Source organism: Pituophis catenifer, unplaced genomic scaffold (genome assembly GCF_029215685.1).
Source record: "Pituophis catenifer annectens isolate HBS135680 unplaced genomic scaffold, rPitCat1.0.hap2 SCAF_1, whole genome shotgun sequence".
Taxonomy (NCBI): Eukaryota; Metazoa; Chordata; class Lepidosauria; order Squamata; family Colubridae; genus Pituophis; species Pituophis catenifer.
Genome location: NW_027256881.1, coordinates 232,469,296 through 232,494,981, shown reverse-complemented (window position 1 = coordinate 232,494,981; position 25,686 = coordinate 232,469,296). Strand labels below are relative to the sequence as shown.

Sequence of the window (25,686 nt, the reverse complement as noted above, 5' to 3'; positions counted from 1 at the left end):
GGCCTAAGGGAGTTACGGCCCTGCGTTCCTGTTAGTGGACAGATTAAACCACCATTTACCTCTTCAGCGTGGTTTTAATGCTTCCTTTTGAGCAAAGCATTCCAGATCGTGGAAATCGTTTTAGGGACCCCATAACTTTAGAAGGATGGTGTAAAGTCTCCTTTCTTTCCTCGTAGCCTGTCTCAGCATCAAACGCCTTTGGACGCCACCTAAACTTCTCCTCCTCCTAAGGTGCTAGGCATTATCTTTCTTCCCAGCCCGTTTTTAAAGTTTACCTTCGAATTCCAGAAAACTTTTTTCCCCCTGCTCGATCAGTCATAAGTGCTGTCCCTACCCCCACCTCCCAAGAAAGGACTATTAAGCTAGACAGATCTGTGAGAAAACTTAGGAGCGTATCAGTTGTCACCTTGGTAAAATGTCACATCAACATAGCCAGTGTTCAGAACACCATTTCCTGCTTTGCTCTGATTTTTTGGGTATCCTTGAAGGTTTTAGCATCATTTGGCATGATTGTAAAATACTCCCCCCCCCAACCCTTAAGTGACTCAATATAGAAATCAATAAGCAGACGTGATGGAAAATCCACTTGGGAAACGAGTGGCATAAGATTACACCAGCGGAAGCCCGAGCTGGCAAGCCAAAATGATGGGTTCCTCCACCCCACCCCCGAAGAAAGGGGAAGCCCCGTTTAACAATGTTTTCAGTTACTGTAAGCTAAAGGACGCTACTGAGGAATTGTTATGCAGTTGTGTGCACAGCAATGTCCTTCTTGGGAAGAAGAGGGATGGGTGTGAGATCCTGAGATCTTAGGTTTTTGCTACAGAAAATTAAATTACAAAGCACCAAAAGCGACCGCACCAGGGGCCGAAGTGAGAGAGAGGAGGCTGTTGTACCACACCTCCAAAGATAACTCTTCCCTGCATTTTTTTTGCTTTCCAGCATCTTCTGAAGTGGTGGTTAGCGTCTTCTTGCAGTTTCCGCCTACCTGGCAGGAGAGGGTCAAGCCTAATAAAGCCTTCATCTTCCCGGTGCACCCCTTCCAGATATGTTTTGCACACCAGCCATCCTAATCTCCAAAAGAGATTATTTTAGAGACAGAATCCATGCCATCCTACTTGGCAATTTCAGGGAACCACATGGGCATGTCCATGCAGCTATTTTTTGCAATAGTTCACAACTGGTTTGCCATGGCTGACTTCCAGAATTTGTTTCTTCCCAATCTAGCCAATAGTTGTAGGTTCTCATGGTAGTCTCTCATTCAAGTATTAAACAAATTAAGTTTCATAAGATCAATTTTTTTTTTAAATTTGATTTATATGCCACCCTTCTCCGGAGACTCAGGGCGGCTTACAATGCGTTAAGCAATAGCCTTCATACTTTTGTATATTTATACAAAGTCAGTTTATTGCCCCCACAAACTGTGTCCTCATTTAACCCACCTTAGAAAGGATGGAAGGCTGAGTCGACCTTAAGCCTGGTAAGATTCGAACCTGCAGAAATTGCAGGCAGCTGTTAATAACAGGGTGCATTAAACCACTGTACTACCAAGGTTGAGACAGGCTGAGGCTTGGTGTTTGTTTCCTTTTTTCATACCACTAACGTTGAGTCTGAAATGTTTGAAATGCCCACTGCATATACAATTGATTGGTGTGGTTGGTATGATTAAAAAGTGGGGACAGAGATTACTATTAACTATCAATCAATAATCACAGCCCTAACCCATTTGGGAAAGGAGGCATGTGTATGAAACAGATGAAATAATTACATAATCAAGTGGTGGACAAAACTTTTAGTGGGCTAAAAAGGAACAAATGCACTGGCTGGATGCAGCCACTTTGCCTACTGAAATCTTAATGGTAGATTGAGTGAAGGCAAAAAAAGAGGGGAGGGGAAAGGTGGAGAGGCGAGGAGAAGCCTTGGGATGAGCTTCTCCATACTATTCCTTTCAGGTGACAGCTCTGGCACAGAAAATCAGATGGGTAGTGGCTGTATTGCAGCACCTACACCAGCATCCCTGGTTCGTCTGCTGATGCACTCGTTCCTCATTGCTGCCATGCTAATAGTGCATCACCCAGCCAGTCAGCAAGGCAGCAGGGTGGGACGATGCCTGTAGAGGGGTCTTCGGAAATAGGGCCAGGCAGCGTTCAGCCTGAGTACAGCAACTCTGGCATGAGGGATAGATGGGCGGTGGGGAGATTTCTTCAAAGGGTGGTGGGAGATTTCTTCAAAAGGCAATCAAAAGGTTGGGTAGCATTTCTTACCAGGCTCCAGATTGAGAGTGATGGAAATGGAAGCCCCACAGAGCTTCTGAAGTTGGTTTCAAAGTGTCTTAAACCACTGCTGTGAACAGTTAGGCTCTAAGAAATGATTTTGTCCTTTCACAACTAAGGATCACATTGGCTCTACTACCTCTCCTTTAATGATTAAGCATCCTTGGTGCTTCAAGAGAGATTAAAGACTAAAAATTATTTTCAGGTTTTGCAGTGGAAGTGTTTTCTATGTCAGTAACCAGGGTTTATTTGTATTCTTATTTTCCACTGACACCTTTCCACCTTTAATCCACCAATAACTTTTGCACCCCAATCAATTAAATCAGCTTCTTTTGGCTGTCTCACACTCTTCTTCTCAAATGGGCTAGAGTTAGGAATTGACAATTACCTCTGAAAATTAACTGCTGTAATCACAAGAAGGATATTGCACTAACTGATTATCTCCATGGCAGGAACAAGCTTTTTGACATGAGATTTTAACACTAATAGTGAGCAAAAAAAAGGAACAAGAACCCAAAGCGATAATACAATCAAACCATGTAACACGCTAACAGATAAATGCAGAATTAGTTCTTATTGCATATCTGAAAGATCCAATTTAGTATGAGACCGACATACCAAATGGTTTGACATTACTAATAAAAATATAAAAAGAACAAAAGGCTTAAAATGTAGCCTGTGGGACGGCAGAAGTAGCAGCTTGTTTTATTGAAAACTGAGTAAAGAGCAGTAATGGGGAGTTTTTCAGTTGTTGAACACAACTGCTAGGGGCCTACGCTGGCATGGCAAATGCCAAAGAGCACTAGAAGCTGCAGTTCAGCAGAATTTACAAACCCACATGGTCCACCTTTGAAAGTCACTGTTACGAAACAAGAAAGGTGTACATTTTACAAGCTACATCCACCAAGGATGCATGGTTTTTTGCACAGAACAGTACCGGGGAATGCTGCAACATTAACAATGAAGATCTAAATTTCTTCTTTGGCCATTCCGGCGACTCAGGGCGGCTTACAATGTGTTAAGCAATAGCCTTCATACTTTTGTATATTTATACAAAGTCAGCTTATTGCCCCCACAAACTGGGTCCTCAATTTACCTAGTTACCTATGACCCAGTTTATTAGACAGATAGATACACAGTTATGTTTAATTACTAATCAAACCATAGGATGAAAGAAACCGCTGTATAAAGTTTCCAGATACCAGGCACACATGCTAAGATTAAAATTTGGGACCCAGAAGCTAAATGCAGCCGACAAGCTCTTCATCCTGCCTTCCAAGCAAGTTACATACTCACATTTGAATACTTTTTCTTTGGCTGCTGGGCTGTACTCCGTTGGGATAGAGCATGTTAGTAGCTCAAGGGCATTCTCTATTTTTGATTCAAACATCCTCAGCCATTTTGTAATCAACAGCTGGTTGGAAAACAGGAATAAGAATACCTTATCTAGTGGACCTGGAAATATTCACACGAAACCTACATTATAAGTAAACAAGAAAGCCATTTAAAAATGTTTTAAGTAAAGATTCATTTGACTGGATTTTTAAAAGTACAATTTAAAGCTCTGTTTAAAGTGGCCCAATGTCTAAAACATAAATATGATCCTGTCCATACCCATGCATATTTATTGAAAAGTAAATTCCGTGTTGCACAATACAAGCTTTCTAAATCAGTTTACACAAAGGTGAAGCTTTCTTCTTTCAGTAAGAAATCTAACTTCACATCTCTCTCTGTGCATGTACATACGCACATGGAGAAATTTGATTCTTGCTCCATTTTGCAATTGCAAAAGGTGGACTGATTCCATGACAAAAAGTCTTTATAGGTTTTTATAGATTGCACAAAGGCCTCTTTTACTTGCAAACTAAAATATTGTATTTATTCTAGTGCATAATTTGTAGGCATGCTTATAAAGGAGATGTATGAATTTCAAATCAGGAAGCCAGATCAGATAATTTCTTGTTAACTTAAATTAGCCTTGCATTAAGTAATTCTGAAAATATGCTGCATTTAAGAAACCTTTATACCCCAGTACCTGGGCTAGAATAGTTTCTTCAATGAAACAAATGCCCTCAATTTTATCTAATAAGGAGCTGTCCTATTAAATATTGCAGTTCATCAATTCCCAGTACAGGCAGTTTCAGAACAAATCAAAATAATTATTTCCTGACATTCCTAAAGATATGTACTTGAAAGAACATTTGCTGTATCCACTGGTATGAAACAAATACTACAAATGGATTTAATGAATTTCCTGTAGTCCCAAATTGCTGCAGAGAATGGAGGGGCATTCAGAACAGAACTGGGAACATACAGAAGAAGAAGAAGAAGAAGAAAAAGAAGCCTAAATCTCATTGCAAAGGCAGAAAATTTAATCCAATGAAAGTAAAGGACGAGATCTTTCTGTCTGTCAATTTATTGGTTCCTGCCAGTTTCCAATAATCTTCCCTGCTTTGACCCTGTAAGCGACGCAGTAAAGGCACAGAATGCTGGACGATGCCTGGGACTGCAGAGAGAGGGAGGGAACTAAGTGACAGCTGGCAGAAGGTGGTCCCAACCAAACATGCATCGGATGGAAAACAATTACAGACAGGTTCACTGAAGCATGGGAGTCACCTAGGGCAGGCACTCTGTTTCATGCAATCTAAAGCAACTGGCTATGTACTGGAAGTTGGTTACTCATTTCTTCAAGGCTGATCTTTGGCTGTTTTTCTCAGAGGGTGCCGAGTGTCAGAGTACAGGACGAGGGTCTGGCAGTAACATTCAAGACACTCAGAAGATTTAGTTGTCAGCTCCCAGCAAGGAAAGGATTACATGGATCAGACCCAGAGGCAGTTCCTTCCCTTGCTTTGGCGGTGTAATCTTAGGAATCCCAACTAGCAGTTAAGACGTTTATTTGATATAGAAACTTCGAAAGGGTAGCTATGGGGAGATATCTTCCCCTTATTTTGCAAGCAGCAGCAAAGCAGGAGGAGGTAGCAAAAGTCCCTCCTATGAAAGCATTTAGCACCACCTACTGTCCAAATGTGCTACAGGCCAAAACAGATTGGAGGAAGGCAGTAAGTTAAGTCCTTCATCCCCTGCCGTGAAATATTCCCAGCGCAGCACATCATTGGAAGCCGATTAAAAAATGACGGGGATTGGGGACTGTAGTTCTGTAATTACTGCTGCCTTGTCCAATGGGAGAAATAGTGCCAGCTGTCTCAGAAGGCACAGGCACAGTCCTAGTGCAAGTGGCAGCAGTCGGGTGGCAAAGAGACTCTTTGCAAGATCCGGGTAGGGATTCAGTCTTTGGTTCATTTCTAGTACTTTTGAGAGTGCTCCAGTGGTAAAACAGGAGGCATAAAGGAAGCCCCAGAATGGCCAGAGATGGTTTCCAGGTCGAATGGTTCTGGTGATGCTCAGGATAGGCAGCAATTGGATGGCTTTGTGCTTCGAGCCTAGGACACAAAGATACAGGTGGATGAGAACAGCCGAGAGGGATTAACATTCTTCCCTCCCTTCCCCTCTTCACAATATTGTTCATCATTTACTGCAGCAAGGAAGTCTATGGACATTCTCAGTCATCCAGGTCATGGTTGTCCCAAAGGTGCTTTTTTCAAGAGGCAACTGGACTTTCTGGTTTTTCTTTGAAGATGTTTCGCTTCTCATCCAAGAAATTTATTCAGCTCTGAAGCTTCTTCAGCTCCCCACCATCGAGTCAGAGCTGAAGAAGCTTCTTGGATGAGAAGCGAAACGTCTTCAAAGAAAAACCAGAAATCCTGTTGTCTCTTGAAAAAAGCACCTTTGGGACTACAGCAAACAAGAAAAAAAATTCTATAGCACATGTATACCCTTCACTTCTTCCTAGGCTACTACTAGCCAATCCCCAAAGCCTGCCAGCCATTTCAATGCTTTTTCCCTATATTGTGAGTGTTCATTGAAAATCCTTGTTAAAGTCTTACTGGATTATGCTCATGAAAAACCCCCCTCATAAGTTTGTATCTGTAAAGACTCTACCAGAATAGAATAGCATAGGCTCAGTAGAGTGAGTTCTGCAATTTATTTGAGGCATCCTATTGAAAATGATTTTTTAAAAGATCCTTTCACTTTCTTTATGTATCAAAAGAGGGTCATACAATTCCCAAATATTTATGCAATACGTTTTTTGTAGCTGTTTGGGACTATAACTTTACATTTTAAAGACTTAATCTTATTTAACCAGCTTTTATAGCTCAAAAGTAAACACAACAAAGTTCTGATACCTGAGACTTTAGTACCTGCTTCTTGTGTTCACCTGAAACTTTTGCGGGGGGGAGGGGTTATTGCACATACTAGTAGGGACAATTACTAATTAATTACTACCAAATCTGCCAAGGAAAAGCATTTAACAAAAACTAGTAGAATTTCCAGCCCCCAAAGTTTGGTTCAGAAAGAGCTACAGATAGTCCTCGACTTACGACTGTATTGGAGCCTGGAATTTGTCATAAGCCATGACAGTCATAAGTTAAGAAACACACATGACTGACTCAATTTTACAACCATTTGTAAAGCATTTGTTAAGCAAACTCTGCAGTTGTTAAGTGTATGCATTCCTAGGGATGTTTATTTCTTGGAAACCAGTTGAAATAGCCAGTTTCTGCCACAAAAGTCATAAATCGTGTCATGTGACTGTGGAAAGCTGCAACCGGCTTGTCATGTCAATACAGGGTATATGTCAGTAGTGGGTTTCAATTTCGGTCGCTACTGGTTTGCTCACGGGCGCGCTTCTGCACACGCGTGATGCTTCTGTGCATGCGCAGAGACATCCAGGCGGGTGGGTGGAGTATCCCCCTGCTGCCACCGGTTTTCCCAATCCAGGGCAAACCGGTAGCAATCCATCACTGGTATGTGTCTATATGTTGCTGTTGGAAATATGGACATTTGTTTGTGAGGGTGTCCATTGTAACTCTGATTACTAAGTGATCGGTCTGTGAAGTTTCCGAAAGATGCCCTAATTAATTAATTAATTAATTAATTAATTAAGCAAGGAACTACCTTTACAGGGTGACCAAAAGACCAGTTTTTCCAGTTTGAATTCCAATAATTGGATTAGCACTGCCCTTGCTGGGATGTAACATGATAACGATATTCGCAAGATGAATTACGTCAAGCTATGAAAACACTGAACTATCAAAAATTGCTCATCTCTTTTACTTGTTGCCGTAGCTGCTGCTGTTGATATTCTTCCTCACTAGCTGAAAGCGCTCGAGCCAATGCCAGGTCCTCCTCCTCTTGGGTGCTGTTAGAAACAAGGTCAAAATGAACTGGACAACCTGTATAATTTAATCCTTCCCCGTTCCTGATATATTCATCCCACCATTGGCAGATTGGGTGATCTTTAAATGGAGAATCTTTGTTTATGTTTATTGTTCAGAAGGCCTGAATAGCATTGAGTGGTTTGAATGCTCAGTTTCAATCCCACGGGTTAGAAACAGAGAACTGGGCTTGATCTCAATAGATCTGCACTGGATCAGTGGCAATCTGCTGCTGCACAATTTGAGCACAGCTGTCTTAGAAGTCCCGTGTCCCCCCCCCCCCCCGTTTTACCCCAGTATAACTTCTCAGCAAGTAGCCTGGGCATGGTAGTACAATAAAAAGAGAATATTTGCAACTCAGGGTTGAAATGAGGGGTCCTTGATGCTCTCTGAGCTTGGTTGCTTTCTTGCAGATTTTTCATTACCCAAACTATGTAAAATGATCGTGTTACCTCGTTTGGGTAATGAAACACCTGCAATAAAACAGCAAAGCTCGGAGAGCACCCTTCATGGTAGTATAACTCTGTTGGTTTCTATTGGCTATCAGTACCTGCAGCGTTGTGGTTGGATGGCCGCTGTTTCTGCCAGAGACATCTCCAAGGCTCGCTGTAACGCTTCCTCTTCACTCTGAAATGAAGCACGAAAGCAGAATCAGCCTACCTGAGGGAAACCAAAAATCCTCAGCACTTGTATTTGGCTGGCCATTTTTCAAGGATCTGGGACCTGAACTGTGCCATTTTCCCCTCATGTACGATGAGTTTTGTAGGCACGATGAAAATAAAACAGATCAAAGTATCAGACAATTATCTTCACGATACCAGATCAAAGAGTTCTTACAGAATCTGTACCAGCAACTGCGCTATGAGGCATGACAAAAAATAATGCTGGACCTCCTTACTTCTCCATTGACTCTCAACTCTCTAGCCCCTATTTCCCCATTCTTTAAAACAATAGTGGTAAACTGCTGTAATAAAGAGCCAACTTGGTGTAGTGCTTAGGCAAAGATGTTGGAAAAAGAGTCTCCTACATGAAGGCAGATTATTTACTTATCTGACTTCTAGCCTGCATTTCGTTCAGGAAATCTCCATCTCATAGCACTCTCTCCTCCCATTTTCATCAATAACAATTCTGTGAGGTATGGTAGGTTAGGATAAGGAGAGTAACTGGCTCAAAATCACCAATTAAAATTTCACAGCTGAGAGGAGCCTTCAACCTGAGGTGAGATACTGGTCAATTAATGAGATGGCTGAAGGAAGATCAGAAGAGAAGCAAAGTACACATAAATTGGTTTCTCATGTGAACTGATAGTGGCCTACTTTTTTTTTCTAGGCCTCCACTGCAACTATAATACCACATTATTTAAGATGAGGTAACAATTGTCCTCTTTTGCAGCCATTCAACTGATGAGGGAAATACATCAATAGGTAACATAACGTATGTATTACATACAGTACACTGACTAGACTTACCAAACCGTTCTGCAGAGCAACAACAGGTACAGTCGGGCTTTGTGGCTGAGGTGCTCTTACTGTCTCACTTGATCTGTGTGCAAAGAGAAAAAAAGTCAGCTGCCAAATGCATGAAGTTGGCAGATCCTAAAATTGCCAACACAAATGTTCTCAGGAGATTCTTGTGCCCCCCAGAAGAGAAATGTGAATTGTCGAACCGGGATCCGGTTTTATAACATGTTTAGCACCAGCAGGGTTATCAGACTGAGGATACGATTAAACAAATAACATCATTCTGAGGGCTGGAAAACACTTCTAGTGCTACTTGGTTCTTTTTCTTCAGAGACTAATATACCCAAGCAAAGAAAATCAGTTTTTTCCCTCTTTTCTTTGTGATCTACAGGCATCACTTATTCGCGCAGTCATGCACTGACATGTACTTTCTCCAGCTCAAAGTCTATTTGGCTAGAATAGTCTGTTGAGTTCCAGAAGAATTGAGTTGGGATGTTCACACAGAATGCTCACTCGGTGTGATATCTCTGAAGAATTATGGCTCCCATCCATTTATACCTTCCAACAAAGCTTGGCCAATCCTCATTTTTCCTCTCATTTCCTAATACTTTTTTACCAAAATGCTATTGTGTAATCTAGCTGACACTGAGAACTATAATTTGTTGAATTCTGGTATTTTTCCACATGTTACATAAGGTGAAAGCTATCTGAGCAAGCCTTTCTTTCTGGCTTACTTTGAGTAAGTCTCACCTATTCCAACTTTTGTATATGTCCAAACAGACCAATGCTTCATAAAAAGAGGCATGATGATCACTACAGCAGAGTACAAATTGATAGGCATTATATGCTACAGATAGCATACCAACATCAACATTCTGATACATGGTTATACTTGGTTAACACGTGTTAATAGTAGTACAGCAATAAATGGCAAACTGTCCTCCATATGTTCTAAAAAAGTATCTGGAAGATAGTGTGCTGTCTGCTCAACCCATAGACAGAGAAGTGTCAGGTATCATAAGTCAAAACAGTACTTATGGAAAGCTGTCACTACAAACCGAAAAAGACAAGAAAGCATCCAGATTCAGGTTATGACTGTACCTGCTGGAGGTTGGTTGGCTGACATGAGACCTCATGGCTGCGCCGCTAGATGTAGTGCTTACAGGTTCTTTGGCAGACTTTTGAGCCCGGGCTATGGCAGCATTCCTGGAACCAAAAGCAAAGCTCTAGTTATCAGCCTCAGCCCATCATTGCTTCACACGATCCATTTGTCTTTCCTCGAAATGAATCAAAATCCGCTTTATGACTCTTTCTGGTAGCCATGTTAATCTCACTCTTGTATGATTAATCTGACTTTCAAACTAAACTCAAACTGTACAGTCTATGGAGATTCTCAGTCATCCAGGTCACGGTGGTCCCTCTTTTTTTCAAGAGGCAACTGGACTTTCTGGTTTTTCTTTGAAGACGTTTCGCTTCTCATCCTAGAAGCTTCTTCAGCTGTAAGAGCTTCTTACCAGAAAGTCCGGTTGCCTCTTGGTCAAACTGTAGGGATAATTAGGAAACAATGTTACTGAGATTTTTAGAAGGATGTGAGGAAGACAGGCTATTGCCTTGCAATCTCAATTACTTTTATAGAAATGCCAGAAAATGGTGGAAAGTAATGGTTGATACCACCGTTGTACAATTGTAACTAGTAAAATTCTCGGTCCTGCCTTTACCCAGCTTTGGAGAGTGAACGCCCAGTCTCATTGCAGTCATGGTCCAGGGGATGCCGATGTTTCAGGCAGAAGTTGCCATGACATTGGTCACAGAGCACCTTCATCATTTCCCGTTGCTTGCAGCCAGGACGCTGACACTTGTTGGTGAAGATCTAGGAAAAGATGAGTTTAATCAGAGTAGAGTGTAGAGTTGAATTGCAAGTAGAGAATCAACAGTCTGTCTGCTTTATTATTTATGAAGCCTCCAATCTCTAAACAGTGGAGAAATAATCCCTGAATTAAGTTTTCTCAAATTGCGTAGTTTGATGTGGATCTTAAGTAGGCATATCCTTTCTTGTTTTGCTACTTCCAGTGAAATTGGAGTCCCTATAAACAGCCTAACCTGTGCCTACTAATAATGTTTTTTTTAAAAAATAATTTTACTAAAGTGTTTTTTAAAAGAAGGTAAAAATGAATACAAACTAATATAAAGAAAGAACAAAGAAAAAGCATGCAAGCAAGGAAAACGCTGAAGTGCAAGAAAAGAAAGAGTAACAAAAAAAGAAAAAAGATTCAAAGAAGTGGCTTCCAATCTTCTTTAGAGCAATTATAAGTACAATATTTACAACAAATCTCTCATTTCTATAATCTTTTCTGTCTAATCATCAAAACCATAAATTAAATGTTCATCTTTTTCTGTTTTCTGCAAGTCCATAAAGGTTTAAATTAAGATCTTAACTTATAATTTCCTTTTGAATCTTTATTCCAATTTTCATATCTTGTTTTATAAGACAGACTTTTAGAAAAGTCAATACCTGTAGCCCCTATTCAACTTCAACCCTTTCAGATTCCTCTTGTATCAACTGATATTTTGTGCGGTTTTATCTGACACCTTCATTTAAAGCTGCCCAATTCCCTTGCCTTCTGGATAAAATTGAGTCAAATTATTCTATCTACCTTATGGTTTTCCGCCTCTGTATTCTTCTTATCCCAATCCAAAATTTTGTTAAAGCTTAAATAATTAATCTTTTCTTTAATATCTTCACCAGAAACATCTAGAATTGCTCTAAATCTCAAACCAAATTCCTACTTTCTTAGTTCTAGTCAGGCCAAATTATCTATCTATCTGTCTATAACTTTTGTCCTACTCTCCAAGATTTCAACTTTGTCACTCATTTTTTCATATTCAGACACTTGTTTTACAGAGCTTTCCATCTTCTTGACCTTGTATTTCCTCTTTTATCTTTTCAAGTCTTTGATCCATTTTTTTCTGAAACTGCAAGTTTAGTATCCAACTATTTAGTCAATTTAGTATTAAGTGATTCAGCTAACTAACAGCCCAATTCTTCAAACATTTTCTGAAGTAAATCTGTTATAATTCCCTTTTCTGCAGGTTGCTCTAGCAATCTTCTCCTTCCCCCTAATGTTTTTTGGCTGCTTTTCAGGTGGTTGCCATTGTAATATTGTAATCCAAAGTGAAAGTGGCTTAAATACAAGGGAATAAAAGTCAGGTTTCCCATTTTTCTCTTTTGGTGCCCATAATACTTTCATCTCCAAGTATTCTTCATAGTTACAATCAGCATCAAAGTCTGGCTTATGTTCTTATATTACACTTATCTTTTGTTCTGTAAAATCCACCACTTATCTGCAATATTTAATAGTAAAAAAAAATCCCCACAAAGGTCTGGTTCATTTGTCTACAGCATTTTAATTCTAATTTATTCAAAAGCACTTTCACACACACAAAAAAAAAATACTTCAAAAAACTCAAAAAATCCTTCTTGCTCCTTTTAAACTTTCTTAAATCCACTCTTTGTTAAGATTTTTGTCAAGTTTTAAAATCTTTTATACCCTTTTTTCTTTTAATCCAGAAGTCATGTTGACTCACAAAATGGAATTTTCTTATCCTGCTGCTCAGAAAGTTTATCCTTAGCTGTAAATTAATTACATCCCAATAGTTCTAAGAAAGTGAGGCTTGTGCAAACCTTGTGTCCACATATGCTGTATTATGGTTGTAAATTTTGGCTGAAACCCCTGGCCTCCCAGCTGCTCAACTCACAATTCAACTGCAAAAACTTCAGTTCCTGCGGTCTACTCAGTAGGAGCAGCTGTGGAGTGCAAGTAGGTAAATCTCACGATTTCTGCTTTATTCAGATAGAATTCACTATTTGGCTGCCAACGTCCATTGCAATGCTATGCCTGCTCCTTCAGGGATATTTACTCTGCCATAGATTGTTACCGGAAACCACTTGCTCATAATTATCTTGACTGTGTGCCTGGAACATGGGACACTTTACAGAGAATTTGATATCTTAGCATTATCTACATTAATGGAAGAGGCTTTCCCTCATTTGGATGAGAGTTTTGTACAGGCAAAATATAACTTCTGGACTTCTCTCTAGCTTGGGAGAAACATATCAACACTTCCAGGAATCTGATTACCAAACTGTGCTGATTCAACACTAGGATGTTCCTACTGGCCTGTGATTCAGTTTCTGATATATATTGGACTAGGTGGATACCTGTGCTTCACTACAAATCTATGTGATCGGGCTTGATAAATTGACACTTACATCTTGAAAATTAATGAGTAATTACAATCAGCCTCTCCTCTCACCTTCTCTCCCTCAGCCTTGCCCCAAAGAAGCCTCCCCTATCCTATCCCCTTCTCTCCCTCAACTTTGCCCCACAGAAGCCTCCCCTATCCTCAGGACCGGATTTAGATGAAAAGAGGCCCTAGGCTATTCCACTTATGAGGCCCTTTCACCTATAGTGAAAGTGTAATTTTAATTTTGCTAACAATTTGAATGTAGGCTCCTCTTGATCTTGAGGCCCTAGGCTGAAGCCTAGTTAGCCTATAGGAAAATCCGGCCCTGCCTATCCTATCCCCTTCTCTCGGTCAGCCTTGCCCCACAGAAGCCTCTCCTATCCTATCCCCTTCTCTCCCTCAGACGGGTCCCACAGAAGCCTCCCCTATCCTATCCCCTGCTTGCTGCTGTGAAAGTAAAACTGAAAGTGAAACTCCTCCCCTCTGCTTGTATTTTGCATTTGGAACAGATTTCTTTTCAGGTGGGGAGGAGTAGTAGAACTCCTTAGCATCAGAGCATGTTAATCATAATATAGGAAATACTAATGCTCTGATGGTCATTTCGAAAAATCTGTTCTTAGTGAGCACCTAGAAGCCAAGAGGAACAGACATGGCAAATTTCAAGTTTGTAGGCTTTATGGTTCTGGAGATTTCGTGATTACAGCATGAGTGGTTTTCGCTTTTATATATATAGATTCTGGTAGCTCCCTTCCATATACAACAGAAAGTGCTTTACCCTCTTACCTTTCTCTTACGCTGTGCTGGATCTGATTTGCAGTCTTGATCTATGTGGGCTCCCACCACAATATCAGGCATTTCTCCTCGCTTCACAGGGATGGGTATACTGCACAGTGGACAAACAGGAACCTGTACATCCTAGGAAGATGATAGAGATTGGGTGACATGTATCCTTGATTCATGCATCATACAGCAGACAATGATGGCTTGTGGATATTTCAAATACTTCCATTACCTTCAAGATCATACCGTATAACTCTTTGTTTGATTATGAAAGCTGTAATAATAAAAAAGTTATCAGGTCACTTATTCAGAAACAAAGCAAATAATGCTTTTATTTTATTTCATAAACAGCTCCAATTACACTAGAGTCTGAGTGATGACCAGCAAAAAAACCCAACATTATACAACAATAAGTCACCATCAACTTTATCTGGATCACAATGTTGCAGCATATAACCACAATCTAACTACACTTTTTCATAGTTCTAACCAAATCCTTCCAAGCAGGATAATCTTTGTTTCCTTCTCTGTTTTTCAGTTCACCTTTTCCAAGATCATTTAGCAGCTACTGGACATGCTGTTTTTTTTTTTTAAGTCTTTCAGTTTTTAGCAATCAAATATTTGGTTTCTACAAACCTAGGATTCCTTAAGTAACTCTTGTTTTTTCAGTAACTCTGGTTTGCCTTCAATGACGTTAGAACTCTCCTAGTTTGTTATTAAAGGGAGTGAAATTGCATTAGTATTTTTCTATAAAAATTTAACCCAATGGAGCAATTCCTGGAAATTTGACCAACAATGCATTCCAGTTATAAGACAACTGCTAACAAACTCTTTTTGCAGGCCATGTTTATAAAAACAATTTCTAGAAAGATACAAGGATTAAAGGACCAATAGCATTTATCTGAAATGTACCACAAAATGAAGAACTAACACAGATGAAAAGGTTTTGCACAGTGATCAGCTATTTTCTTATCTTAGGTTTCCTTATGTGGACATCCAATTTCACAAAATGGGTGACTTAGAATCACTAAGCTGAAGGAGCCATTTTAGCTACTGAGCACAGGAATCTAAGTTAAAGCAACCTCTGTAAATGACTACCTAGCCTCTGTTTTCTTCCAGCAGAAGGAACTTACCACCTCTTTGGGTAACTATTCAACTGTTTTATAGGTTTCCTTCCTCCCTTCCCTCCGTTCAATTACAATCTGCTTTCATATTATTTTAGAATCTGGAATCTCAAAAGACAGGACAACTTTCTATATGATATAGCATTCCTTCTCTGCATTACTCTTCAAATGTGTTGTCTAGAACTGGATAACATAATTGTGGGGTATGTCTGATTAATGCAGAATGTTGTAGAGTTTTTTATTTCCTTGTTTCTGAAACTATATTACTCCTGACCCAGTCTAAAATTGTATTTGGCTTTTCAGCCTTCACACTAGAATGTTGGTTTGTAGTCACTTATTATTCCAAGACTCCTTTCATAAGGACTATTGTTAACCAAGTTAACCACCCTGCGGCTGTGCCTTTGTGCATCTATAAGCATACTGCCTCATCTCCTCATTCAGGTCATTGATGAAAACATTCAGAATACATGATTCAACCTTGCGATACCACATTCAGTAATGTCATAGTGAGGAAATGTTTACAAGCATACTTTTCTCACTTCACTGTCATGCCATCCAACTTATACTGAATTAGTTTGTTAATCATTTGGTACTTGCCAAATACTTTGCTAAAATCAAGATACATTATCTATTTGGTATCGTCACATTCTATGACTGTAATGAAATTACCAGTCAAAAAATCAGTTAACCTGGCTAAATTTGCTCTGGACAACTCAATGCTGATTTCAGGTAATAACAAGCCACATTTCAAATAGCACAACCTTCTTTATGCTGCTTCAACTGAGGTTGCAGAACGAACAGCTTCCATTGAGCAGAGGGTTTCTGCTCTTTTGTGCTTTATGCAAGATAGAATCACTATATTCTATGAGATTGGGAATAATTTGAGCCCTTCCAGTTTTACTTACCTTCTTGTATGCTGAAGTGCAGTTATGATGGGCATAGGCAATATGGTCAGTGCAGAATAGCTGTTCACAAGCATCACATTTCAAGGGAAGGAAGTCTGAGGGCAGGAAACAAGTAATGAAAAGCTGTAAATGTTTTCACTGCAACTTTTCCAATGACATTCTAGGCACTTTACTGGATGTAATGATAGTAGTATTGTCAGATTTATTTTAAAACGTACATGTCTTTTAAACAGATGAAGAGATTTGAACACAAAGAAGATACCATGGTAACTAATTTTGTAAACTGATTACAGATGGAATGTCTTGGATAAAAATATCAGAGAAACTGGAAAAAACACTCTCAAGATTTTGTTTCCTAACTTTCCCATCTAAAAAACAGCCTCATAAAAACAGTCTCATAAAATACTCCAGACTATTTTGTAATATACAGCAATAACAAAAATGTTATTCACATTTGTTCATACCATCATGTCTTCAAACAGAGGTGGATTAAAAAAAATAGAATGCAATTAACCCTGGTTTGTTAGGAAACATGAGACAGATCATGTCAATAGTACAAAATTGTGACAGTCGAGCATAATTCCCTTGAAATGTTTCAGGAACCAATATTTTTTGAATTCTATAAACAGAGGAAATTTTCCTTCAGATATGGAGAGTCCTCCACCTTTACAATTTTCAATTATGAACTTATTTCCTAGTAAATAAAGCCACAATATCACTCCAAAGGGTTTACATTTCATATCAAGCAGAATCCTAAAGATCCAAATCTATGGACACAACCTCTTACCAGCAGTTTACTGAATGTTCTAACAGTCTATGTTAGAGTTAGGCATAAGATGTATGCTGGCACTCTGTATGGAATCTCTCCAATTTGAAGAATGCAACAATTTCTAATATCTATGTTGCATTCTTAATGCAGAGTGCTCTTTTAAGATGGCCAGCCTTATTTCATTGTTGGGAGTGAAATGAATATAGCAACTTGGTTCACAAGAGAGAATGCATATCTAATTAAAACAGAAAACAAAGGTCTGATTTCTTCTGGGAATAAAGCTTTTATCTTCACATTAAACATCAAAGCATCTGAGGACTCAAAGCTTTTAGCTAAACAATTGCCAAGAGTGCATCTCCATAGAGAAGGCCTGCTGATCTCTTTGTTTATGAAATAATTTCAAGTGTCATCACTTGGACCATCATTAATGTGGCAGCTGTTGCAATATGCTTTACTCTCATGCACAGCCATTAGAAAACATATAACCGAAGCTACAAAGTACTTAGAGCAATTGTACTGACTTGTTTTTTAACCTTCAAAGTATTAACAAAACAATGAGCTCAGCAGTCACCCCACCCTCCCCAAAAAATCCCATTCCCAATCCATTCATAAGGTCAGAACAGAGCTGGAAGGGACTTTGGAGGTCTTCTAGTGCAACCCCCTGCTCAAGGAGGTGACCCATCATTTCAGACAGTCTCTTCTTAAAAACCTACAGTGATGAGGCACCCACAACTTCTGAAGGCAAGCCGTTCCACTGGTTAATTGTCCTCACTGTTAAGAAGTTTCTTCTTAATTCTCACTCTGTCAAGGACCTTGGAGTACTCATATCTAAAGATCTAAGTGCCAGAGCCCACTGTAACAACAGGGCCAAAAAGGCATTAATCTTGCTTCTTCTCTGGTAATATTGTACTACTAACTCGAGCATACAAAACATTTGCTAGACCAATTCTTGAATACAGCTCATCTGTTTGGAACCTGCACTGCATATCAGACATTAATACAATTGAGAGGGTCCAGAGATATTTTACAAGAAGAGTCCTCCATTCCTCTACCCCAGGGCTCCTCAAACTTTGCAGCTATGACTTATGGAGTTCAACTCCCAGAATTCTCCAGCCAGAATTCTGGGAGTTGAAGTCCACAAGTCTTAAAGCTGCCAAGTTTAAAAACCTCTGCTCTACCCGCAATAGAATACCTTATGCCACCAGACTTCAAATTTTGGGCTTAGACAATTTAGAACTACGCCACCTTCGGTCTGACCTAAGCATAGTACATATAATTATCTGTTACAATGTCCTACCTGTGAATGACTTCTTCAGCTTCAACCACAATACACCAGCAAATAATAGATACAAACTCAAGGTAAACAACTCGATTGCAGAAAATACGACTTCAGCAACAGAGCGGTCAATGCCTGGAATGCACTACCTGACTCTGCGGTTTCTTCCCCAAACCTCCCAAACTTTAACCTTAAACTGTCTACTGTTGACCTGATTCCTAAGAGGTCTGTAAGGGGGCGTGCATAAGCGCACCAGCATGCCTACCGTCCCTGTCCTAATGTCCCCTTTTATTCGTATCCATTTCATGTATTCATAATCATGTTTATACTTTTATCTGTTGTCTTATATATGCTTGACAAATAAATAAAATAAATTCCAGGTTGCTTCTCTCTTTGATTAGTTCCATTGTTTCTTGTCTCACCCTCTGGTGCTTTGGAAAATAAGTTGACCCCCCCTCCTCCTCTTTGTGGCAGCCCCTCAAACACTGCCACATCATGTCCCCCCCCCCTTTTTAATCCTTCTTCTGAATCTCAGGAAGCATCTTCTCATACAGTTGCTAAAAGAAAACGCGATCCGTACAAATTCCCCTAGTCGCCAGACTTCTAAGAAAAACCCACCTTTCCACATGCATGGTACAATCTCAAGTATAAGCCACGCTGCAGCCACTCGCTGGGAAAAAGAGTGGAAGACCCCCTCAAACCCCCAAAATCCGGCTTGCCAGCTTCCCCGTCCTTACCACGCATGGCTGGGAAAGAGTCCGGATCCTCACTCCGACCCCATTACCTGCCCTTCCCAAACTCCAGCCAAGAGAAGAAGCGGGGTGGGGTCGGGTGGGAGGCAAATCTCCCCCCCCCACATATAGTTAAAGGCAAATCCTCACCCAGGCGCTTGCAGGAGGGCTCCGTGCAGTGGGCTCCTAGATCTGGGAACTCCATGAAGCTGCCAACGGGGTCGATTCTGGGAGTGGCGTGGGAGGATGAAGGCTACCTGGTGGGAAGAAGAGACTTACAACCCAGGGGTTCCGGGAGGGGAGAGAGAGCTGCAACACCCAGAAGGGGAAGAAGGGAGAATGGCGCTTGCTTCTAGTAATCTATTACAAGCGGCAGAGAGGAACAAAAAAAAAAAAAGTGGGGGGGGAGGTTAGAAAGCCGCTCTAGCCAATCATCCTCACCGTCTCTTCGCTGTAAAACTAGGAAACCTTCGCGCCTTTTGCCCCGCCCACTTCCGTCCCCAGCTGTGATGATGTCATGCCATATCAGGATCCTTAGGCGTCAAGAAACCTAAATCCCTACGACCCGGTGAAAATTTGGGATGGCCGTATTCCACAGCGGCATGCCGGGAAATGTAGTACGGATGTGACTTCGGATCAGCCGCCGAAGTCTTCCCTTGGCTTGGCCTCTAAGGGCGCGCCAGTTTGAAACGAATGCAAGGCGACACGGAAGGGCGCGGGGTACGATGGGAGTTGTAGTCATTAGCGGCACAGTCCCCGTCTTTTTTTTTTTCTTTTTTTTTTTTTAACGCGAGGAATTAACCGAGAATTCCGTCCGAGGTCGAGATCGACCTTTAGGCAAAGAGGCCGAACGCTAGGAACAGCCATTGGCGGCATTCTAGTCCCGCCTTAGCCGGAAGTGTCTCTATGGTAACAGCAGGCGGATCGGGTTGGGCCGGAGGGGTTAAGCCAGCGCCTGCCCCGGAGCCGGTAAGTGTGTGCGGGCCCTGTAACCGCAGTCTTGGGTCACGGATCCGCTTTTCCTCCTTCCGCGGGATATTGAATTCCCGGAGCGCCCTTGGCCTGGAGGAGGCTGAAGCGCCCGCCTTTTAATCCCCAGTGGAACTGAGACCGTCTGAAACAACTAGTCTGAACTCCCTTTGGGGCGGATTTTATTGAATTCATTTATTATAAGCATTTATAGCGGGGCGGGAGGGCCTTGCTGCTCTCCGAGCTCGGTTATTTTCCTGCAGACCTTTCATTATCCAAACTAGGTAACATTACCAGTCAGCTAGCCCTGATGATGTTACCTAGTTTGAGTCATGAAAGGGCTGCAAGAGAACAAGGGAGCTCGGGAAGCACCAAAGACCCTCCTCATTTCAACCCTGAGCTACAAATATTCTCCTTCATTATTATTATTATTATTATTATTATTTTTTAATTTGATTTATATGCCGCCCTTCTCCGGAGACTCAGGGCGGTTTACAATGTGCTCAGCAATAGCCTTCATCCTTTTGTATATTTATACAAAGTCATCTTATTGCCCCCACAACTGGGTCCTCAATTTACCTACCTTAGAAAGGATGGAAGGCTGAGTCAACCTTGAGCCTTGGCGAGATTCGAACCCTGCAGTAATTGCAGACAGCTGGTCTTAATAACCAGCTTAATAACAGGGTGCCTTAAACCTCTGTACTACCAAGACTCTTTAGTACATTGATATAGAACCCTATAGGCTTATTTTCCTATAGGTCCGGCTTTTGGTTTCTTCCCAAGTGTTCCTTCCCTCCTTTTCTTGAGGGAAGTTACAGTTCTGCATTTTAGGGTTACTGCATGGTAATTTGTAGCTTTTTAAATTTTTAAATCTTAAATTTGGATTGGTATTCCCACGTTTAACCATATTTATTGGATATTCTGTTTTAAATTTGTCTTTTAACTTTTGCATTCTCTGTTTCTTATTGTTGTGAGCCACCCTGAGTCCTTCGGGAGAAAGGCGGCATACAAATCCAATAAATAAATAATTTGAGAGAGATTCATGTAAAAGGAATATCTGCCCGAATTTATATTGAGCAGGCCTTTGTTAAGTTCAGGATGGGGCATAATAATTATCTAAAAGGGGGAGAGGGGATTTATTTTTGACCCTTTTGAGGCAAATAACCATGCTGATTTGCCCTCAAAAAGTGTCAAAAATAAATCCCCTCCCCCCTTTTAGATAATTATTATGCCACCCTTTGCATCAGCAGTATGTGATTACCATTCACAGAAGAGTAATCCTTTTGTTGCAAGGCAAACTTTACACATGGTAGGCAAGCTAGTTCATACAATACCGTGTTTCCCTGAAAATAAGACTAGGTCATATATTAGTTTTTGCTCCAAAAGACAGACACATTAGGGCTTATTTTCTGATTAGAGCTTATTTTGGGGAAAATATGTTACTAAATGCATCCTGGCTAACAATCTTAACTGGGGCTTATTTTGGGGGTAGGTCTTATATTATTACGAGCATCCTGAAAAACCATGCTAGGGCTTATTTTCTGGTTGGGTCTTATTTTCGGGGAAACAGGGTAGGTATGAGAAAGATATAGGTGGAATGATTATACAAGCAAGCATTGTATCCATGGGACCTTTTATTCTATCATTTTAATAGGTGATATTATTCAACTTTATAGGCTTCTTCTTATCCATGGGGAGGAATTTTCTTTCATTATTTCAACTCTTGGTCATTTGTCATAATAGGCATCACTACTGATGTTCTCTTTTAGACATGGTGAAATAAAGCTACTGAAACGAATGACTTGCCTAAGTACAGTACTTCCATAAATCGAGACTGAACTTTCTGTCTATATTTTCTTGGTCATTACTTTGTTCTTTTTTTGTCATTGAGGCAGACATTGATTTTTTTGTTAATAGCTGCAATGTTTTATTTGGGGACATAGCTCAATATTTTAGGCCACTGTGGAAAATGTAGGTGCCTAATAAGAATTGAGAAAGTTAATGCAATTCTAAGTTATGTTAAGAGAACCATAATATAAAAATCACAGTATTATTCCCCTCTACGTTTTAGTAAACAGACTGTGTCTGGCATAATTAATCCAGTTATGGACATCATATTTAAAGAACGTCAAAATAGAGAATGTTTATAGGAAAATGACCAGGATGGTTAGGATCTGGAAACTAAGCCTTATGCAAAACCATTGAAGGAGAGAATCAGCTTACCTTGGAAATAATAGCATTTCTGAGACATGTTTCAAATCTGGAGCAGGTAAATGGTGAGTGCAGAATTAAAGAGGATTTGGCAAAACCCACTTTCCCCAACTTCTACTAATGGAAATCTCCACTTAATCAAAAGTCTCCACCATCAAAGTGGATTCAATATGTAGTACTTTCAGGAAGAAAATAACACTGGTTTGATTAGGTCTCAAGTTCAAATTTTATTACTTGTTTATTATCTGAGAAGTCACTAGATACAATATTAAGGCAACACTACTCTTCTGGTTCAATTCTGTGCAGTTGGTCTATGCTGGTATATTCCTTAGCTTAGAAACTTCAATCTGGGGAAAATGCAATGTGTTTGTGAATCGATTTATTGTATTAAGATAAGTCTTTCCTGCCATATGCAACTGCTTCTAAAGCAGCACATTAAGGTAATAGCTAAAAGCAATAGTTGGCAGATGGCCTCTCTGAGGAAAAGATTTCATAGGCCACGAGTGCAGCTCATGTTATTAAAAAGGTAGCATCCAGGCAGAAGGTTTACAGAAATCAAAAAAGAAATGAATCTTGATGTTTATAGAGGCCCTTCATTTTGCTTGAGCCTAGAAGAAAATTCATTCATCTGTTAATTCATAGTGTTAACTCTTTTTAACTCACTCTTTTGAGTTATAGATGTCAAGGCGAGTTAGAACATGTTAAATGTTTACAACTTTTTATTTATTTTACAGTAGTACCAGGAAACAATTTGGTTTTCACATAAATGGTTTGTATGTTAATGGAAACCATAGCATGAAATTGAAATGTCTGATTTTTTAATAGACTTTTAAGAAGGTCAGAAACTGCTACTTTAACTAACATTTTCCAAACTAACAGTTTTTGCCACCTTATCATTGTCATTATCTACTTCATAGGAATGTTCAAACTATCATATTTAATGTTTTCTCTATTTTCTGTAGTAGAATCTCAGCCTTATCAAGCAGTTGAAGATTAATTTTAATACATTGGCACTGTATTGTGTATAGTGAGATTTTAGAGCTAGTTTGGTGTTGTGGTTATAGTGCTAGGCTAGAGACTTGAGGACTATAAATTCTAGTCCTACCTTAGGTACAAATTCAGTTGGGTGATCTTGGACCAGTCACTCACTCTCAGTCCTAGGAAGAAGGCAAGGGCAAATGCCTTCCGAAAACCTTGCTAGGAAAACTGGAGGCACTGTTCTTGGTACTTGCCAAGAGTCAAAACAGACTCGAAGGTACCAAAAGAAAAAAAAAGATGTTACCTTTAGTTCATACTAAAAAAAAGCATTCCACCATTTAAAATTAGCAGCAAAATTTATTTTTCTGGCAATGTTTCTGAAAGTTATTGAACCTACATATTGTCTAAAGCCACAATTTGGCTTGCTTGGTTTTGGTTTAATTGTAGTATGTATTCAACCATTTTATAAGTAGTCCTCACTTACAACCGTTTGTTCATTTAGCAATTGTTCGAAGTTACAATGGCACTGAAAAAAGTGACTTATGGCCAATGTGTGAGGACTCACACTTATGATGGTCGTTGCATTCCCACAGTCATGTGATCAAAATATGGGCACTTGGCAACAAGCATATATTTATGATGGTTGCAGTGTCTCCGGGTCATGTGATTACCATTTGTGACTTTCTCAGCTGGCTTCAACAAGCAGAGTCAATAATGGAAGCTGGATTTGCTTAAAATATGTGATTCATTTAACAACTGCAGTGATTCACTTAACAACCATGGCAAAAAAAGGTTGTAAAATCAGGCACAACTCACTTAAGAATCAACTTACATAGCAATGGAAATTCTGGTCCTAATCATAATCGTAATTCCAGGACTACCTGTAGATCATTTTAGATCAAGTCACAACATAGTCAAATATGTGAAGAGAAACAGCACCTGTTTGTGTGTAAATGAAGTACGGTAATAGAAGTAATCAATGTATTTTTATTTTATATTTTTTAAATATCAGAAAAAAATAAGATCTACTAGTTTTATGTTTTAAAGAGCTACTAGTTCCACATTACACAACTATGGTGGTTTAAATATGAAGTATCTTATCCAGTAAGCATTTCTGATGATTATACTTTCCTTGGTGACATTCGTACTGGGTAGTTTTGACTGAGAATAATAGATGACAAATCAGATTTATTCCCATAATAAATTAGCCCAAATCTAAACCTGAAATTACTGTGTGTGTGTGTGTGTGTCTCATTTGTCAAAAAATGAGAACATTTCATATTGTCTTGTTTGGGAGAAGGCTTCAAAAAGAGGCTGGTTAATTTATTTTCAAAGCTTAGATAAAAGATACAATATGTAGAGGATAGAGTTTTCCCCTTTAAAAATTGTTTTGTTAGAGTGTCTTAGCGTTATTTCTAAAGGCACAGGAAGATATTGATAGGATTTTATACTTTAAATGCAAAAAGTATTTAGCATTTTTGAATGGATATCTTACCAAATTGTGAATAGATCAAAGATAGATTGAGGAAATGATATACTTGGTGCAGTAGCTTGGCATCTGAAATCTTACTTATGCATATTTATTTAGAGTAACATCTTTGGTTTTCTAAATAAAGATTAATAGACTTGTTCATTCTCAACTAAATCCTTGGCAGTACTGCATTTCTATTGTGGTGTTAAATGTAATACAGGGAGTTCTTGACTTATGACTACAGTTGGGAGCAGAAATTTGATCACTAAATGGTGCATTCATTAAGTGAATGTTCACATGTCTGGACTTGATTTTTAGCCATTTTTACTGTGGTTGTTAAGTGAATCACGCGGTTGTTAACCAAATCCAGGTCCCCCCATTGATTTTGCTTATCAGAAGCTGTCTAGGAAGATCCAAAATTGTGATCATGTGACTACAAGTGGTTGCAATCATCATAAATGCAAACTGGTTGCCAAGTGCCCAAATTGCAATTGTGTGACTACACGGATAGTGTGATGGTTGCAGCTTCGAGGAACTTTGAATTGTTCTTAAACAATTATAAGTCGAGGACTACTTTCCTTTTAGCTTTTCCTTTTACATAAACATAGGTAGAGATGCAAAAATGATAGATGAATTTATATGCTATATTTTATCATAGTGATAGCAGGGCCAGCATGTGGTATTGTAAAAAATGGAGTTTGGGTAGTGCTGGAATTATATGTATCATTTTAGTGAAGGATCTTAACAAAGATAGAAGAACTTGGTAAGTAGAGGTATCCTCAGAATCCCAAATTAAAGCTACCTGATTGGGGTGAATTTGAAAGCAGGAGCAGCTGAATTGAAGCAGTTACTCCTAAAGAAGGTTGAAATTTAAAACAACATTTTGGAAAATATTTTAACAGGAGGTCCCAAAGCAGTGGTAATGGCAAAAATAAATGCATTCCTCCCTCAGTTTTCAACAGAACAGAAAATTCTTAAAGGAATAGTGATGAAGGAGAGCAGAGAGATGTGATTATGAGTGGTAATTGTAGTCCTCCGTCATAAGGTTCAGTAACAATGCTTTGTCTATATACTGTATGTGGTAACAATATGTCTAAGTCAGCATTCAGTGCTTTTGGTAGCTTGTCATGTGAGCAGAGTGGTATCTTTGGGATCTAGGAAAATGCATCATTGAGTACACACTTTAAAAAAGCTGTTTGTTCAAGCCTTTTTATCTCTGCT

General features: G+C 39.6%; 2 protein-coding genes across 3 annotated transcripts in view; one reads left to right on the top strand and one right to left on the bottom strand.

The window, feature by feature from the left end:
• Nucleotides 1-3,534: 3,534 nt before the first annotated feature.
• ZFAND2B (zinc finger AN1-type containing 2B) lies at nt 3,535-19,218 on the bottom strand. Of its 2 annotated transcripts, none has more exons than XM_070957154.1 (9): nt 18,987-19,218; nt 16,061-16,155; nt 14,035-14,166; nt 10,725-10,876; nt 10,108-10,212; nt 9,016-9,088; nt 8,097-8,173; nt 7,446-7,530; nt 3,535-5,710 (listed from the first exon to the last, which is right to left on the bottom strand). In XM_070957154.1, the coding sequence occupies exons 1-9, from the start codon at nt 19,039-19,041 to the stop codon at nt 5,672-5,674; spliced, it is 813 nt and encodes a 270-aa protein (XP_070813255.1). In that variant the 5' UTR covers nt 19,042-19,218; the 3' UTR covers nt 3,535-5,671. The 2 variants fall into 2 exon arrangements, with proteins under 2 accessions (XP_070813255.1, XP_070813256.1); XM_070957155.1 differs by lacking the exon at nt 18,987-19,218 and adding an exon at nt 14,264-14,305 and having other exon boundaries at nt 16,061-16,112.
• Nucleotides 19,219-19,761: 543 nt separating this feature from the next.
• The window catches only part of TTLL4 (tubulin tyrosine ligase like 4), a 28,740-nt gene continuing 22,815 nt past the window's right edge, over nt 19,762-25,686 (top strand). The window contains exon 1 of the mRNA XM_070955382.1: nt 19,762-19,805. The gene's annotated coding sequence lies outside the window, so the exon portion shown is untranslated. The remainder of the gene's footprint in view (nt 19,806-25,686) is intronic.